Source organism: Dysidea avara, chromosome 2, assembly GCF_963678975.1.
Source record: "Dysidea avara chromosome 2, odDysAvar1.4, whole genome shotgun sequence".
In the NCBI taxonomy this organism is placed as follows: Eukaryota; Metazoa; Porifera; class Demospongiae; order Dictyoceratida; family Dysideidae; genus Dysidea; species Dysidea avara.
In genome coordinates, this window is record NC_089273.1 from 15,041,276 (window position 1) to 15,058,768 (window position 17,493).

Genomic DNA, 17,493 nt, shown 5'->3' on the forward strand with positions numbered 1-17,493 from the left:
AAGTTGCCACAGGTGTTATCTACAGTGTATGAAGTTCATATTTTCGAATTAACATGCAGTGTAGCTATATTCTGGCACAGCTAATAATAATTAACTGTAGCTATGTTAGGTATAGTTACTCATATCTTGCTACGTAGCTAATTCTGTTACAATTTTCCACAGGTGAATTTTGCTATTAAAATAAGATTATAATGCTAAAGCATTGCAGCTATAAAGATACATGGCATGGTTGCAATTATTCAAAGTCATTAATCTGGTGAATGTCCTGGGAGCATTCGTGGCATGAAAAAGTTTTTACATTCTTGGCCTCTTCAGGCTTCAGGTTGGTACAGATGATGTGTGACCATTGCTTACATTTATCACATCGTACCTGTAAAAATACATTAAAATGTGCATATATTATTGTGTATTAGTCTTACCCAATCAACATATTGTGGATGACTTATACTTTGTTCCCCTGCACCACACATTATACACCTTTCGGTCATATCAACTATAGAATGTGTATATCAAATACCATAATGCAGGCACATTCGTTTGTAGCTAGAGGTCATTATGTACTATAGTACCTGAGTATGAAAGCAATGCAACACCTATATCAATCCGTGCTTGTGTAGTATTCATTCTGCACAGGCTATTTTCTTCAACGCTTCCTGATAGAAACAGCTGCTCAGCCATCTAACAAAAAACTATAATGCTATACTTATAATGATTGTATGATTATACCTTCATGCAGTATACACCACAGTTGGAGGTATCATACTGAATCTTTCTCTTCAGCTGCTTCAACTCAAACTTAGTGATGTCTAAATGGTCCTTTCCTAATATTTCACCCCTTCTCTTGAAGTAATTCCTGTATAAACAGGTGTTCAGCAATTGAAGTCACATTTTCAAGTAACGTGTATGCCAAAAAACTTATTTGCCATGTAACTAACTAACTTTACAGCAGCAAATGCACCACGGCTTGACCGTGAAGGTCCATAGGGATCAAGATAATAAAAGCTTTTCTGCTCCAAGTCCATAGCCTAAAAACATAATAGCGTAACAGATGACAATGTTACTGATGAGCAGACTTACAATGAGAATCCAATGGTTACTACCTTGGTTGTAGCATCCTCCAATGTACTTATACGTGCTCAATGATTCCTAGCAACCAAGGGAACAACTCTCATTGCAATAATTATACATAGCTTAATTACTTTGTTATTGTGTGCAAAATGTTACTAACCGTCATTGTAACTGTACCTTAGACAATAGGTGTGAATGCTTCCAAGCAGAGGTATGGCTGAGTATGCAAGATAGTGTCTGAGAAATCATGGCAAAAGTATTTCCTTGGATATTTGATAACAGTTCAAGGTATGTATGGATTATCTTTGGAATTTAATACATTTAAATAAGCACATACATGTCAGACATTAATGAACCTCATCATTTACATCTTGATTTGGTTTTAGGCTGTGGAAACTTCTGTGGTGAACTGCATTTCTACCTATCCTTGCTTTAACAACATGACATGGTTTTCCATTCCAAATCTTAGTAAGCTGTTTCTTGAGGAATAAAACACATGATAATATTTTGTGCATACATACATAACATATATTCATTATACATGTGCTCCATGTAGCATAATGTATAGCTGTATAACTACTGTATAGCATTGTTATTATACCTCTGCATTATTAGTGGATCCTGTATCCATCTCACAGTCATTCTTATGAATCTCCTTCACTGGATCACTCTTTACCTTCTTGCAAGCACTCTCATTCTGTACAATGTGCCACATGTAGCAGCACCATTATGCAGATGAATATGCCAAACTTACAGTTTTAAAAACATCTTTCAGCAATTTGCGCTTCCTCTGTGGTTTCACAAGATCAGGACAATTCTTATCAGGACTAGAAAACTGCAGTAATCTTTTACATTTAGTAACTCCTTTAGGCGAATCAAAAATTGCATCTACAATTCTATTCTCTGTAATTTGTGATGAATCAAAATAATACAGAAATATCACATCACAAATAATACGCAAATATCACGCAAATATCACATCGTTGCACCTATGCATTCCGTACAAGATATGGCATCACATTTGTATTACATGCTCATGCAGAGTGCATCTTACAATTTCTTTAGCATCCTTAGATACCCCTTTCCACATAAACCTCTCAGTAATTCTTGCCAGTGTCTTCCTGTATCCAAGATGGCCAGAGGTCTGATCTCCATGACAAGCTTGTACAATCCTAAGCTGTTCCTTTCTTTCTCTAATGTATCGAACTTGTTGCACCTGAACATGCAAATTAAGAAATGATATGGCTACATATACATGCATGTATGTGCACTATAGCCACACCTCATCCTTTCCTTTATGTTTTTTTCTAAACACCAATTCTCCATCAACCACACAAAAGTTTGCTGCCTTTCTTCTTACAATTCGCTTCTGATTTTGAGTAAGGCCTTCTCTATACTGCTTCCTTGTCACATAAACATAAACATCATCTAGTGTGTCAGTTTCCAATTCGTCCTCGAAATGGTTATCCTCCTTATCAGTATTATGAGCCATCACTGGAAGCAAGCAACTTGCGCCACTTCAAGTTGCAGATTATTCACTCTAAACTTGATCTCTGAGCCTTTCGTGTTCGTTAGAGCTAGTATATAGTCCTGCTGTAGCTGCAGTATAGCCGCGGATCCTCAGTCAGTAAATTGAACGCCGGCACGCGACTGCGTCGTATCGAATCTTGCTCCTTAGCCGGATATGCTGTATAAGCTAACTACCAGACTCCCTATACCAACAAGATACGGCCGCAACAACCAGTTATACAGTCTATACACTCCAACTCTGTCTGCTATTTGAGCTAACTAAGCAGTACTGAGATATCTATTGGATTTAGTTTATGTCAGCATGCTGAGAGATTTTGCGAGATTTCTTTGAAGGCACCGCTTCAAAGAGATGAGGCTAACCTATATTTGGTGTATATAGCTATTCTTGTCGACTGTACGGTGGAAAATAGTCGTTGCAGTTTAGTTTGGTAACCCGGACCATTTATGTTCGGGTAGGACCATTTATGTCGTCATAGATGGTCCGGCCGGACCATTTATGTCGAACATATTTGGTCCAGCCGGACCGTTTATGCACCCGGACCAAATATTTTGTTACAGTCATCTGCATACTGTAATAGCTAATCTACCATGGACAATCTGCGAGTACGTGTTGTTCATATATACTAAAAATAGTAACTTAAAGGTCCTAAACCACTGCCTTGTGGTATCCCACCCTGTACTGAACCCCCCAAAAGAGTAGGAACCATTGTACTTCACCCGCCATATCAAAACTTGTGTAAGATATTCCGGATTTCCCAATGGGTTACGCCCGTTTCGTATAAAATAACACCGTCCTCTAAACAAGGCGCCATAACTTCCGCGTACTTTGGTTGACAGACACGAAGTTTGGTTTATCAGATTCCTTGATGAAAGGCGATTCGATTCATGTGTAAGTTCTTTGTGTAGTAACGAAGGGGAAGCTAGAAAGGAGCCTTGTACCGCGAAATTTACGTGTTCAAAATGCCCGTAAAAACACCTGTTTTTAAACATATTTCTATAAACTAACCTGTTTAACAATTTGTACGGTCGGAGTCTTATTAAGCATCCTTCGCTGCGTAGAATGATACCAAATTTAGCGAATTTGGTTGAGGATAACAACTTGTAAATTGGGATTTTCCCGGCGAGATAATTAAATTTTCCAATAGGCTAATGTATGGAGCGCGTATTATGTCATCATCAGCAGTAAATAACTGTCGCTACGGCGACATTTTCCCATTTGTACGGTCGGAATTGGATAGAGAAATTGAAGGGCTTTCTTTTATTGTATGGTGTGCTGTAGAAATTTTGTGAGTTAAAGGTTGTAAATTAGTGTTTTAGCGTGTAGTGTAAAATACATGTATTTTGTATTGGACAAAAAATGACATGGAATGATGAGATTTTATGACCAGCCTGTTTTACCAAGTTAAGGTTTCAAAAAGGATATTAAACAGATATTAGATTTATTTAATGCATAATTCTTAATTTTTAAAGGTTTAACCCATTGTTTGAAAACTTTTAATGTTGACCACCTGAAAATGCTTGATTTTACAAATCCCATACATATGTTTTGATATGCTCACCGAATACCATGCGAGGCTCATCGTTTTGACCTTTGCCATTTAGACTGATCACGTGAGGTAGCTTAAATAAACTTATTTGACGTTTCGATGTCAAGTAATCAGTTTCCTAGTGGATTAGGTCAAGTATAATCGTCGTCCGACCGTTGTTATTGGCCCGGTCTTCTGTCTGGTGGGGATTTTCGACATCACCTGCTGTTGTTGAGTTGTTAATTGCGGCACGTGCAATCGGAGTCTTCACTCCCGTTTGGCCCGTGGCATTTTGGACAAAGTAAAACACGTTGCAGATCTTCACATTATAATACAGTAACAGACTTGCATTTTCATAACCAATCAGTCGCGGTAAACTGAACTACCGTAACTGAAACTTTTTGAGATCCGGTAGTATTCACAGCAGTCTCCTCAGTGCTAGCTACCGACAGTATAGCGAAAACTCGTCCAGAGTATTTCTGATAAACCCAAACTTGTAATCAACGTTACAAAGCTAACACCTCGTATCAAGTAGCCAGTTTGAAAAGCTGACAGTTGATAGCTAGTTGAATCTCAATTCTCAGTGTAATAGCTCAGTAGCTAGACTGACAGTGATTACTTAGCTACCTGTTGGATCACTTCTCCGAGGCATCAAGCAATAAGAATAAATCAGGCTAGCTGCACTTGTGTTGGTGTGTTAGTAGCTAACAGTGTAGGCTTTGCTGTTGTCAACAACTGACCACCCTGATTTGATTACACATCAGTCATTTTTCAAGTACAGTAGCTGCATAATATAGCTAATTCAGTGGAAAGCTTTGACTTGTACAATATATACAGTAAACAGCTAGTTACAAAACTATCTACAGCTATAATTTGTGACTACAACAATACACTGGACAACAGCTAGTGGTGGAGAGTGTAGCATAAACAGGACAAGACTTAGTATATTATAAGAAGTTATTAAATTATTAATGTAAAAGAGATAATTATACAGATATATCAAGTGATAAACTCCAAACTTTTGGTGGTACGTAAGTTTGTGTCATTTGCCAATTTGCTATTTTATTGTAGTTTTCTAATGTGCAGCTGAGTTCCCATTAGTCGTAAACAAACAAAACATCCAAGGACATACTGGTACTGAGTGTATATAAACATATGCGTAGCTAATATAAGAAGTTGTTCAGACTGGTGTTTTGGACTTGACTGAAGAAGATCATCTCATTGGACAACAGATTTAATTTTTCACCAGACTGTTTTAAGATAGTTGTAGGGTTACACTACACAAGTAGTGACCTACCAACACTGACCGCATTTTAGTAGTAGCTATTGAAGTGTCACTTGTGACGAATTTCCTTGTAAGGCCATATGTATAAATAGTCTACATGTGCTGTATTGTATGATTGCGTTCGCAAAAGTTATAGCTACTGTAATCAGTAACAAAATTTAATGTATTGGCATAGTATTTTCCTGTGAATGAATTGTTTGCATAACCACAAGGGAAGTAGTAGCTATGCATGGTAGTAATCATTTCATATGTATATTCAACTGATGTAACGTAATTCATATACAAGTTATTAATACTGCCAGTATTTTTCCGTCTTTGTTTTTGTCTTGAAATTAATGTGGAAAAAACTCACAGCTAGTTAGTAGTTAGAAACATTTATTGTGATTTATTTGTACCTACAGTATAGGACCTACTGGTTATATGTGTTTTATGTATTACTATGGATGTATGTACTTATAAGGAATATACTTTGCTTTGGCCATTTACTATTAACCAAAGTTTGAATATGGCTTCAGTCATGGGATATCCAGTCATGGGATTGGGTAATTTTTTATGATCATAATCATTGCTATTGTTTATTTTATGGTATATGCTGCCACCTGGCCTTGAACCATCCTGTATAATCATTGACAACCTTAAATGGTGTACAATTTAATAAAAATGAATAGCTACTCTCTGTTTAGTGCAAGCTGTTCTTGTCCACCTACTGAGTTAGCTTAACATGTTTGCACTTATATTGCTCCTTTAGTTCTCCTTACCATAAACTTTCAAGACATCAAAAGGATACTTAAAATCTTTCTCATATAGCAATCCCTCAACAACCCATGCACTTGTTTAAGTTTTATAAAACCAATTGGCACAGATTGATATAGAATTTTAAAAGCACAAACAAACTCAATTAGAATTTGTTTATGCAATCAAAGTTACAGACTGTATGATGAAAATTGTGACACACATGGTATCATTTAGATGTTTTGAAAGTTTATGGTAAGGAGGACTAAGGAGCCCCATAAATTACTATAGATATTGAAATATACACCCAAGTAAACAAGCTTTGCTAAAATGGCTCTGTTATTTTTATACCCATAAAATAAAGTCTGTTACCAGAAAGGAATGTTGTTCTCTCTGCAGTGTAATGCAACCACACATCTTCTGAAATCAGCAGCAAATTTACAGTGTAAACTGATTTAGATTTCCTGAGGATTTTCTGGAAAGGGGTTTGAATTTAAAGTGCATGGCATGTCTTTGGGGGAAGGTCTAGGTACTTCCCCTTGACCACATTAGAACAAAAATGATGCATGGACAAAATGTGCTCTTAGGTATAGTAACAATAAAAGGTGCTGTTTGTACATCTAACTACTACACACCAGTGTTTATGGAGCTTACAGAAACTGTAATACTAACTAATCTTCACTTCCAGACAGCATTCATATGACAGCTAACTTTAATTTCCTAGCACAAGGAAGCCCACCACATTTGGCAATACTTTCTTCCGGGTACATATTATTCTTGGCCAGTCCTCCGGTTAATGGTCAGTGACTTCAATAGTTGATGTATATTTACATGATAAATGCTTTGTTTATTTGTCCCATGTTGCGGGCACATGATGTCTCAAATATATTGGAGTACATGTCTCACAGTTTGTGCTAATCTGAGTATAACACAACCACTAAAGTTTATCATAGCTGCTACTTTGTACTATGTCTAGTCCTTCACCATTTCACCATCCATCATAATAATTATGCACAATTGATCATGTGATGCAGTATACCTGATTCATCGATGATTCAGCAATGTGTCAACCCTCAAAAGTAGTACAAAGCCATGCCAGTGTGCAAGTAGCTACTGGAGAACTCTAGGGCTGTAAAATTTGGTCAAATATATTTTAGAAATTTCATAACTATGTTTTACAAGGTATATACATCTAATCCAAAACAGCCAAGCTGTAAAAAAAGTGTGCGGCTCTCAGAAAGGCTATGGTGAAAAAAGATGTGAAATCCAAGGTGGCGGCCAAGAAATGGCTGTGATGGTAGGTTAATGGTAAAAATTTTAATAACGACAATTCAGGTGAATTTTTGTGCCGCTTCACAAAATTTACCTAAATTGTCATTATTAAATTTTTTACCATTAACCTACCATCACAGCCATTTCTTGGCCGCCACCTTGGATTTCACATCTTTTTTCACCATAGCCTTTCTGAGGGCCGCACACTTTTTTTACAGCTTGGCTGTTTTGGATTAGATTTCATTTCTTTTTGTATTTGTATACCCCAAAGCCGGCCTATGGCCGGCTTTGGGACTATTTTAACCTATGTTTTTTTCTTTACTACAGGAAGAAGAAAAGATGAAGTAGATGGACTTTAAATATTTTATCAGTAAATGTACAAATTATATATACTGTATAATACATATGTGACCGGATTTGCGAAAAGGGGTCTTCCACACACATCCAATTTGCCAACTTTGACAATTGATAACTTCAGATTGAAAAGAGCTATTGCCTTGAATTTTGGGCAGTGATGAGCAGCACTATAGCTGAATACATGGTAAAATTGTCAGGTTAATATGTTACTTGAACACTGAGTTATGGTTTCCAACGGTTACGGAATTGGATGTGTGTGGAAGACCCCTTTTCGCAAATCCGGTCACATAATATTATATTGATTACAGAAATCTCCATGGTGGTTTCTTTGTAACTGAACACTCTACAAGGTGACTTCTTCTAATTGCTCTCTCTACAGGGTGAATTGTTTGTAGCTGAACGATCTACAAGGTAACTTCTTCTAGCTGATCTCTCTACAGGGTGATGTGTTTGTAGCTGAATTCTGTATAGGTGATTTGTTTGCAGCTGAGCTCTTTACAGAATGGTTTCTTTGTAGCTGAACTCTCTAAAAGGTAACTTCTTCTAACTGATCTTTCTACAGGGCAATTTGTTTCTAGCAGAATTTTCTACAGGGTGATTTCTTTGCAGCTGAACTGTCTACATGGTGGTTTCTTTGTAGCTGAACTCTCTACAAGGTAATTTCTTCTAGCTGATCTCTCTACAGGGAGATTTGTTTGTAGCTGAACTATCTACAAGGTAACTTCTTATAGCTGATCTCTCTACAGGGTGATTTGTTCGTAGTTGAATTCTGTACAGGTGATTTGTTTGCAGCTGAGCTTTTTACAAAATGGTTTCTTTGTAGCTGAACTTTCTCCAAGGTAACTCTCTACAGGGTGACTTGTTTCTAGCTGAACTCTCTATAGGTGATTTTTTTGCAGCTGAACTCTCTACATGGTGGTTTCTTTGTAGCTGAACTCTCTACATGGTGGTTTCTTTGTAGCTGAACTCTCTACAAGGTAACTTCTTCTAGCCGATCTTTCTACAAGGTGATTGAGTTTTTTGCAGCTGAACTCTTTACATGGTGGTTGCTTTGTAGCTGAACTCTCTAAAAGGTGACTTCTTCTAGCTGAACTCTCTACAGGATGATTTGTTTGCAGCTGAACTCTCTACGTGGTAGTTTCTTTGTAGCTGAACTCTCTACAATGTGACTTCTTCTAGCTGAACTCTCTACAGGGTGACTTGTTTTTAGCTGATCTCTCTACAGGGTGACTTGTTTCTAGCTGAACTCTCTACAGGTGATTTGTTTGCAGCTGAACTCTCTACATGGTGGTTTCTTTGTAGCTGAACTCTCTACAAGGTAACTTCTTCTAACTGATCTTTCTACAGGGTGATTTGTTTGTAGCTGAATTCTCTACAGGGTGATTTATTTGCTGCTTAACTCTCTACAAGGTGACTTCTTCTAGCTGAACTCTCAACAGAGTGATTGATTTTTTTTGCAGCTGAACTCTCTACATGGTGGTTTCTTTGTAACTGAACTCTCTACAGGGTGATTTGTTTGTAGCTGAACTCTCTACAGGGTGATTTGTTTGTAGCTGAACTCTCTACAGGGTGATCTGTTCATAGCTGAACTCCCTATAAGGTAACTTCTTCTAGCTAATCTTTCTACAGGGCGATTTGTTTGTAGCTGAGTTCTCTACAGGGTGATTTGTTTGCAGCTGAACTCTACATGGTAGTTTCTTTGTAGCTCTACAATGTGACTTCTTCTAGCTGAACTCTCTACAAGGTGACTTGTTTCTAGCTGATCTCTCAACAGGGCGACTTGTTTCTAGCTGAACTCTCTACAGGTGATTTGTTTGCAGCTGAACTCTCTACATGGTTTATTTCTTTGTAACTGAACTCCCTGCAAGGTGACTTCTTCTAGCTGATCTCTCTACAGGGAGATTTGTTTGTAGCTTAACTCTCTACAGGTGATTTGTTTGCAGCTGAACTCTCTACATGATGGTTTCTTTGTAGCTGAACTCTCTACAAGGTAATTTCTTTTAGCTGATCTCTCTACAGGCCTATTTGTTTGTAGCTAAACTCTCTACATGATGGTTTCTTTGTAGCTGAACTCTCTACAAGGTGATTTCTTCTATAGCTGATCTTTCTACAGGGTGATTTGCTTGTAGTTGAACTCTCTACATGATAGTTTCTTTGTAGCTGAACTCTCTACAAGGTAATTTCTTCTATAGCTGATCTTTCTACAGGGTGATTTGTTTGTACCTGAACTATCTACATGATGGTTTCTTTGTAGCTGAACTCTCTACAAGGTAATTTCTTCTAGCTGATCTCTCTACAGGCCGATTTGTTTGTAGCTGAACTCTCTACATGATGGTTTCTTTGTAGCTGAACTCTCTACAAGGTGATTTCTTCTATAGCTGATCTTTCTACAGGGTGATTTGTTTGTAGTTGAACTCTCTACATGATAGTTTCTTTGTAGCTGAACTCTCTACAAGGTGATTTCTTCTATAGCTGATCTTTCTACAGGGTGATTTGTTTGTACCTGAACTATCTACATGATGGTTTCTTTGTAGCTGAACTCTCTACAAGGTAACTTCTTCTAGCTGATCTCTCTACAGGACAATTTGTTTGTACCTGAACTCTCACATGATTGTTTCTTTGTAGCTGAACTCTCTACAAGGTGATTTCTTCTAGCTGATCTTTCTACAGGATGATTTGTTTGTAGCAGAACTCTCTACAAGGAAACTTCTTCTAGCTGGTCTCTCTACAGGGAGATTTGTTTGTAGCTGAACTCTCTATACATGATTTGTTTGCGGCTGAATTCTCTACATGATGGTTTCTTTGTAGCAGAACTCTCTACAAGGTAACTTCTTCTAGCTGATCTCTTTACAGGGTGAATTGTTTGTAGCTGAACGATCTACAAGGTAACTTCTTCTAACTGATCTCTCTACAGGATGATTTGTCTGTAGCTGAACTCTCTACACGGAAACCTCTTTTAACTGAGCTCTGTACAGGGTGAATTGTTTGTAGCCGAACTATCTACAAGGTAACTTCTTCTAGCTGATCTCTCTACAGGATGATTTGTTTGTAGCTGAACTATCTACAAGGTAACTTCTTCTAGCTGATCTCTCTACAGGGTGATTTGTTTGTAGCTGAATTCTGTATAGGTGATTTGTTTGCAGCTGAGCTCTTTACAGAATGGTTTCTTTGTAGCTGAACTCTCAACAAGGTAACTTCTTCTAGCTAATGTATCTACAGGGTCACTATAGTTTGTAGCTGAATTCTCTACATGGTGGTTTCTTTGTAACTGAACTATCTATAAGGTGACATCTTCTAGCTGATCTTTCAACAGGGTGATTTGTTTGTAACTGAACTCTCTACAAGAAAACTTCTTCTAACTGATGTCTGAACAGGGTGAATTGTTTGTAGCTGAACTCTCTACAGGGTGATTTGTTTGTAGCTGATCTCTATAGAGGTTACTTATTTCTAACTGATCTCTTGAATTCTGTTCAGGGTGACTGCTCTATTAGGATGACTGCTCTATTAGAGTATCTCGATCTTGCACTTGTTACACCAAGTTGGATTCGTGTTATGGCTTTATGTCTGATTCTTCTACACCATTGAAGAGCCTTTCTAAGTTGATAACTCCATCTGTACAGCGATTTTCAAAGCATTACCCCAAGTGGTTTATCTGGTAGGCGTGGCAAGCATAATAATAATAATAATAATAATAATAATAAAAATTAGCTAATCTCGATTGCGTAATTGTTACACACTGTTGATTTTTTCGCTGTATCTTCCTGGTTTTTAGCTCGATTTCTTTCAAACCACAAAAGGTTTGAGGTTCAATAGTTAACCTATTCACCCACCGATTTTCAGCTTCTTCCCATACGCGGTTTACCCTGTAGGCGTGACAACATATTGGTGTTATTTTTCGTGCATAATCGCTCATAACTCTTTGCCTGTTTATGGTATTCCAGCCAAAGTTGGTACAGAGATGCGCCTTTATACCCCCCTTCTGTGTGCCAAATTTCAAGGCAATCGGATAACGCGTTCGCGTTTTATAGCAGTTTTTGTAAGTGTGCGAAAAGAGGAAGAAAAATAAGAAGAAAAAAAACGAAGAAACTAAGCCAATTTTTGAAGTCGCATATCTCAGGAATGCCTGAAGCGATTTCGCTCAAATTTGGAATGTGGAGTACTGAAGTTGGAGGGAATGTACACAGCAAAATTTGTCTTGTTTCATCAAGGCAGCACAGAGCTACGGAGGTGCGAAAATTACGTTTTCTTTCTTCCTGTCAATATACTCACGGGGTTGCGCGCCGGCTTCTTGGGCCGCACGACACACTACCGTGTGTCTTGATTTTGCACAATAAAATTTGCTTGAAGTCTGGATACCTCAGCATGTTTCTAACCAACTCAAGCAGACCGAGCTTTCATAATGACATTAGAGACTTGATTAAATATCAACATACAGTACAGCTCACTGGTAACGTCGCATGTACACACACGACGCGCATGAGGTGTGCTGTTAGCAGATTCGCAAATTAACCTGACAATTGACTACAAAATAGCTTTTAATCAGCAACTCAATAAACAGTGTCACACAGTGTACAGCTACTCAATTCTACTCTAAAGTATTAAAAGTTACAACTGCTTTTATACCTACAAAACCACAGAAAAGTTCTGTACAGGTCCAGAAACTTCTAGAAGCATGTGAATACAATTACAAAACTAATTCAAAACCTTAACTACATTATGTGGTAATTTACAGAGACAACCTGTCTGATTACATAGCTACACAGTAATACACACATGTATTATGTCATATTACAACACTCCCACTTAATCGACAGGTTACATACTTAAAAGTTCAGTTAGTCCCATAGCATCACGTAACATTGTAAAACGTTCTCTTGGTAATGGTTTTGTTAACAGATCTGCTATCATGTTCTCAGATGGACAAAAGCACAAGTTAATTGTACAGCTTCACGGATATAGTGATAACGAATATCAATGTGCTTAGTTCGAGCATGTGCAACAGGATTCTTGGCAATTGAGATGGCACCTTGATTGTCTTCCATCAAAACGGTTGGTTTTTGTGAAGTAGACTTGAGATCAGTAATCAATAATTTCCTCAGCCATACAACTTCCTGGGTGGCAAAACTAAGAGCAACATATTCAGCTTCAGATGTAGATAATGCTACAATTGCTTGTTTTTTGCTCAACCAACTAACTGGACCTCCTCCCATCATGAAAATATTACCAGTTGTAGAATGACGATCGTCCAAGTCTCCTGCCCAATCTGCATCTGTATAACCAATCAATTCTTCATCTTCTAATTTTTGATATCTAATTGCTAAATTCAAAGTTCCTTTAAGGTATCGCAATATTCTCTTGGCAGCTGTTAAGTGGGATTGATTTGGTGAGGAACTAAACTTTGCCACTACTCCCACTGCTTGAGCTATGTCTGGGCGAGTTGCTATCGCAGCATACAGCAAACTTCCAATGATTGATTGATAGGTAACTGAATCAACTTTGTTGCTGACACCATCATCTTTCTTAAGTTGAACACTAACATCTGCAGGAGTAGAGACAACCTTTGCATTGGAGAGTGAATACTTCTCCAGCATATTCAGAATGTACTGCTTTTGGTGTAACCACAAACATTTCCTTTCTTCATCCTGCTCAATACTTATTCCCAGACAATAATGTAATTTACCCAAATCTTTCATCTGAAAACGTGACTTCAGGGTTTCTTTGATCTGCTGCATTTCTTCTAATGTACTGGCCATTACAATCAGATCATCCACATAAACAGCAAGAATGGCAATTGCATCAGTCATCTTGACATAGATACAAGGATCTGCCGTACTTTGTTTGAACTGAATTACTTCCATATATTCTTGAAATGCTGTGTTCCAGCACCTAGGCGATTGCTTGAGCCCATACAAGGACTTTTGCAGCTTACACACAGGATTTTCCTTTCCAGGCTGAATGTAACCATCAGGTTGCTCCATGTATATTTCTTAAAGGTTTCCATTCAAAAATGCTGTAACTACGTCCATTTGATGGACCAGTAGGTCATTCTGTACTGCATAGGCTAACAATGCTCTGATTGAGGAAAATCTGACAACAGGAGAAAATGTCTCATCATAGTCAATACCATACTTTTGAGCATAGCCTTTTGCTACCAGACGTGCCTTGAAACGTTCAATTTTGCCATCGCTACAGTATTTGACCTTGAATACCCATTTACAACCAATTGGTTTACGGTCACTTGGTAGTTCCACAAGTTTCCATGTCTCATTCTTCATTAATGATTCAAACTCAGAATCTGCAGCAGCTCTCCACTGATTGGCATGTTCTGTAGCTAAAGCCTCCTCTAATGATTTTGGCTCTTGAACCTGGTTGACATTGTATGCAACATGATGAACAAACTCATGCATCACTGTGTCTGCATATTCGTCTTGACCATACCTAACAGGAGGTCTTCTCTGTCGCTGTGGACGCTGCTGCTGTTCTACTACAGGTGTGTTAGCTTCTCCTTGGCTAACATCTACATCAAACTTGTCAGTAAGCTTCTCTTCAGCTTGACCAAAATCTGTCTCGTTAAAGACCACATCTCGTCTTACAATCACCTTCTGATTTTCATCAAAGAGTCTGTATCCCTTAGACTGTATGCTATACCCAACAAATCGCAGCTTCTCTGATTTCTTGTCAAGTTTCTTTCTCTGTGATTCAGGTATGTGAGCATAAGCCATACACCCAAATACCCTCAAATTACTTACATCTGGCTTTCTTCCATACCACTTTTCATAAGGTGTTTTATCTTCTCTGATTGCTGCTGTTGGCATGCGGTTTCTGATGTATGCAGCTGTGGCTATTGCTTCTACACAGAAACTCTTGGGAAGCCCTGCATGTGACAGCATACTACGAGCAGACTCTACTAGGGTGCGATTCATTCTTTCCGCTACCCCATTTTGTTCAGGTGAATGAGGAACAGTAAACTCATGAAAAATTTCTCTTGATTTCAAATAATTCTCAAACTCTTTTGAAACGTATTCACCACCATTGTCAGTTCGTAGCCTTCTGATTCTCTGACCACTGCTAGTAGTGGTAGCTGTTTCAAACTCTTTGAACTTTTCAAACACTTCATACTTGTGTTTTATGAAATACACAGAACAACAACGTGAGTAGTCATCAGTAAAGGTGACAAAATACTTTCTTCCCCCAATGGAATCTGTGGACATGGGACCACACACATCACTGTGTACCAATTGTAATTTCTCAGTTGATCTAATTTCTCCCACTGGCTGAAAAGATTGACGGTGTATTTTTCCTTCGACACACCCTTCACAAAAAGATAACTCTTCCATTTTTGAAACATTAATACCACTCACAAGTTGCTTGTTCACAGTCAGTGAAAGACGTTGTTTTCCAGGGTGTCCTAATCTCTGATGCCATAAATCAATCACACGACTTTTCTCAAATGCCACTGACACACTCTCTGAAGGAACCAGTTCGCAATCAAGATGATACAATTTGTCTACCAGCGAGCCCATGCCACAAACATCCCCAGCTCTATTGTAAATCCAGCATTTGTCATCAATGAACTTCACTGACTTCCCCTTTGATGCTGCTGCTCTCACTGAAAAGAGGTTGCACGCAAGATTTGGAACATATAACACTTTGTGGATCACAAACTCTTTGGATTCACCTTTTGCTAGCTGCATTCTAATATAAACATTTCCCACTCCAATTGCATCAACTGTGTGGCCATCTCCTAGGCCAACTTTTTCAGGTTTCTTAAATTCACGAAAGTTAGCCAGTGTCTTCTTATTTGATGTCATGTGACTAGAGGCACCTGAATCTACCAGCCACTTGTCTACCTGAGGTAATCCCTTTGAACCAGCTGATGTACATGTAGCGAACGCACTTTCGTGTGGATGGTCATTAAGTTTGACTTCAGGAGGTTCCCCAACTACAGTTTTTGCTTTGTGCTCTGAGTTGTTTCTCTGCTTTCTTTTGGGACAGTCTCGACGAAAGTGTCCTGCTTGTCCACAGTGGTAGCACCTCAAATTCTGTGGCTTGACTGTCTTCTTGAATTTACCGATTAATGCAGAATCACCCTGCTCTTCACTGTTGTTCTGCCCTTTCATCTTCAGCTCTTCGTGTATTAATGCCTGCTGGACGAAATCTAACTTGATGTCGTCTACTCGAGCTTCAAGGGCTGTTACAAGAGTAGAATAGCTCTGGGGCAAACTACCTAACAAGGTAACTACCTGATCTTCCTCAGTAATGGGAGCATCAATTGCTGCCAGCTTGTCAGTAAGCTCTTTCATATGCTTCAGGTGGGATTCCATCGAGGTACCCTCCTTCATTTCAGTTCGAAAGTATCGCTTCTTCAAAAACAGTTTATTTGCTAGGGTATCTCGCTCGAAATGCTTTTTCAAAACATCCCACGCATCTTTAGGTTGCTCACATGATGTGATCAGGTACAGCTGTGACGTACTGACAGCTAAAACTATTGTGGAAAATGCCCTCTGAGATTTTTTACGAAATTCAGCCTGTGCCTGAGCATTTGCATCCTCAGCTAGTACCTCAGTACCATCCACATGCCCCCAGAGCCCCTTCGCGAGTAGCAAGTGATGCATTTGAAATTTCCATGTAGTCCAGTTTGAGCTGTCAAGTTTCTCAATTGACCACTTTTCATCTATCGCTGATCCTGCCATTTCCAGCCTATTTATCAGCTGATACAGCACTCGATACCAATGAAATTAAACCAGTTACGTATGCCAGTAACTCCTGTCGATTACTTAAAGCTCAAACACTTAGCTACAATACTCAGTTGCTATGAAAGTTTAACCACTTCGCTCTTCCAATGTCAGATCAGTTAACAACTCCAGGTGTCTGGGCCCATAACCTGTTAGCAGATTCGCAAATTAACCTGACAATTGACTACAAAATAGCTTTTAATCAGCAACTCAATAAACAGTGTCACACAGTGTACAGCTACTCAATTCTACTCTAAAGTAGTAAAAGTTACAACTGCTTTTATACCTACAAAACCACAGAAAAGTTCTGTACAGGTCCAGAAACTTCTAGAAGCATGTGAATACAATTACAAAACTAATTCAAAACCTTAACTACATTATGTGGTAATTTACAGAGACAACCTGTCTGATTACATAGCTACACAGTAATACACACATGTATTATGTCATATTACAACAGTGCTCAAGTGACCCGCGTGGATACAGCAAGGCTATAGTAATGCTCCATGATAGTAAATTTCACTCTAGAGCACCACACAAGGTGAGATATAACAGGACTCACCTAATGATCAACTGAAGTTTCAGCTCTATGAGCCAAAAACTTTCGAAGTTACATCGCTACAAAGTGGCAACAGCATAACTCGCTTTGTACAGTGATAATAAGCTACAGGCGCTCAATAAAATGATCATAACTTATGAATGCAGTCCTCTACCATAGGGTCCGCAATCCTAAAAATCAACTTCTACAAATCAATCCCCCTACCATTGTGGGATGTTCATTGTAGTATCCCATTGCTTGATCCACCATGAAACCGGAGGCACGATTGTTGTCTTCACAGAAATATTGTTTTCAGTATTTCGCAAGATGCAAACTTTATTTTTAAAATTTCGTGCTCCACACATAGGACCGGATGAAACTTGCTACTTAGCCAAATGGTATCCAGAGTTGTTGCAGTTTAAAAGTACTCACAGAAATAAGTAAATGACT

At 38.5% G+C, this 17,493-nt stretch overlaps 2 protein-coding genes across 3 annotated transcripts in view; one reads left to right on the top strand and one right to left on the bottom strand.

The window, feature by feature from the left end:
* Nucleotides 1-205: 205 nt before the first annotated feature.
* Nucleotides 206-1,968, bottom strand: LOC136246685 (uncharacterized). The gene is made up of 10 exons (XM_066038229.1): nucleotides 1,823-1,968; nucleotides 1,670-1,765; nucleotides 1,425-1,547; nucleotides 1,246-1,371; nucleotides 1,078-1,146; nucleotides 940-1,025; nucleotides 727-853; nucleotides 570-678; nucleotides 420-493; nucleotides 206-370 (listed from the first exon to the last, which is right to left on the bottom strand). Exons 2-10 carry the CDS (start codon nucleotides 1,697-1,699, stop codon nucleotides 236-238), a joined length of 879 nt encoding a protein of 292 aa, XP_065894301.1. The 5' UTR covers nucleotides 1,700-1,765; nucleotides 1,823-1,968; the 3' UTR covers nucleotides 206-235.
* A 2,281-nt stretch (nucleotides 1,969-4,249) lies between these two features.
* LOC136246692 (uncharacterized) overlaps nucleotides 4,250-17,493 on the top strand; it is a 109,359-nt gene continuing 96,115 nt past the window's right edge. For both annotated transcript variants that reach the window (XM_066038233.1, XM_066038234.1), the window contains exons 1-2: nucleotides 4,250-5,151; nucleotides 5,211-5,479. The gene's annotated coding sequence lies outside the window, so the exon portion shown is untranslated. The remainder of the gene's footprint in view (nucleotides 5,152-5,210; nucleotides 5,480-17,493) is intronic.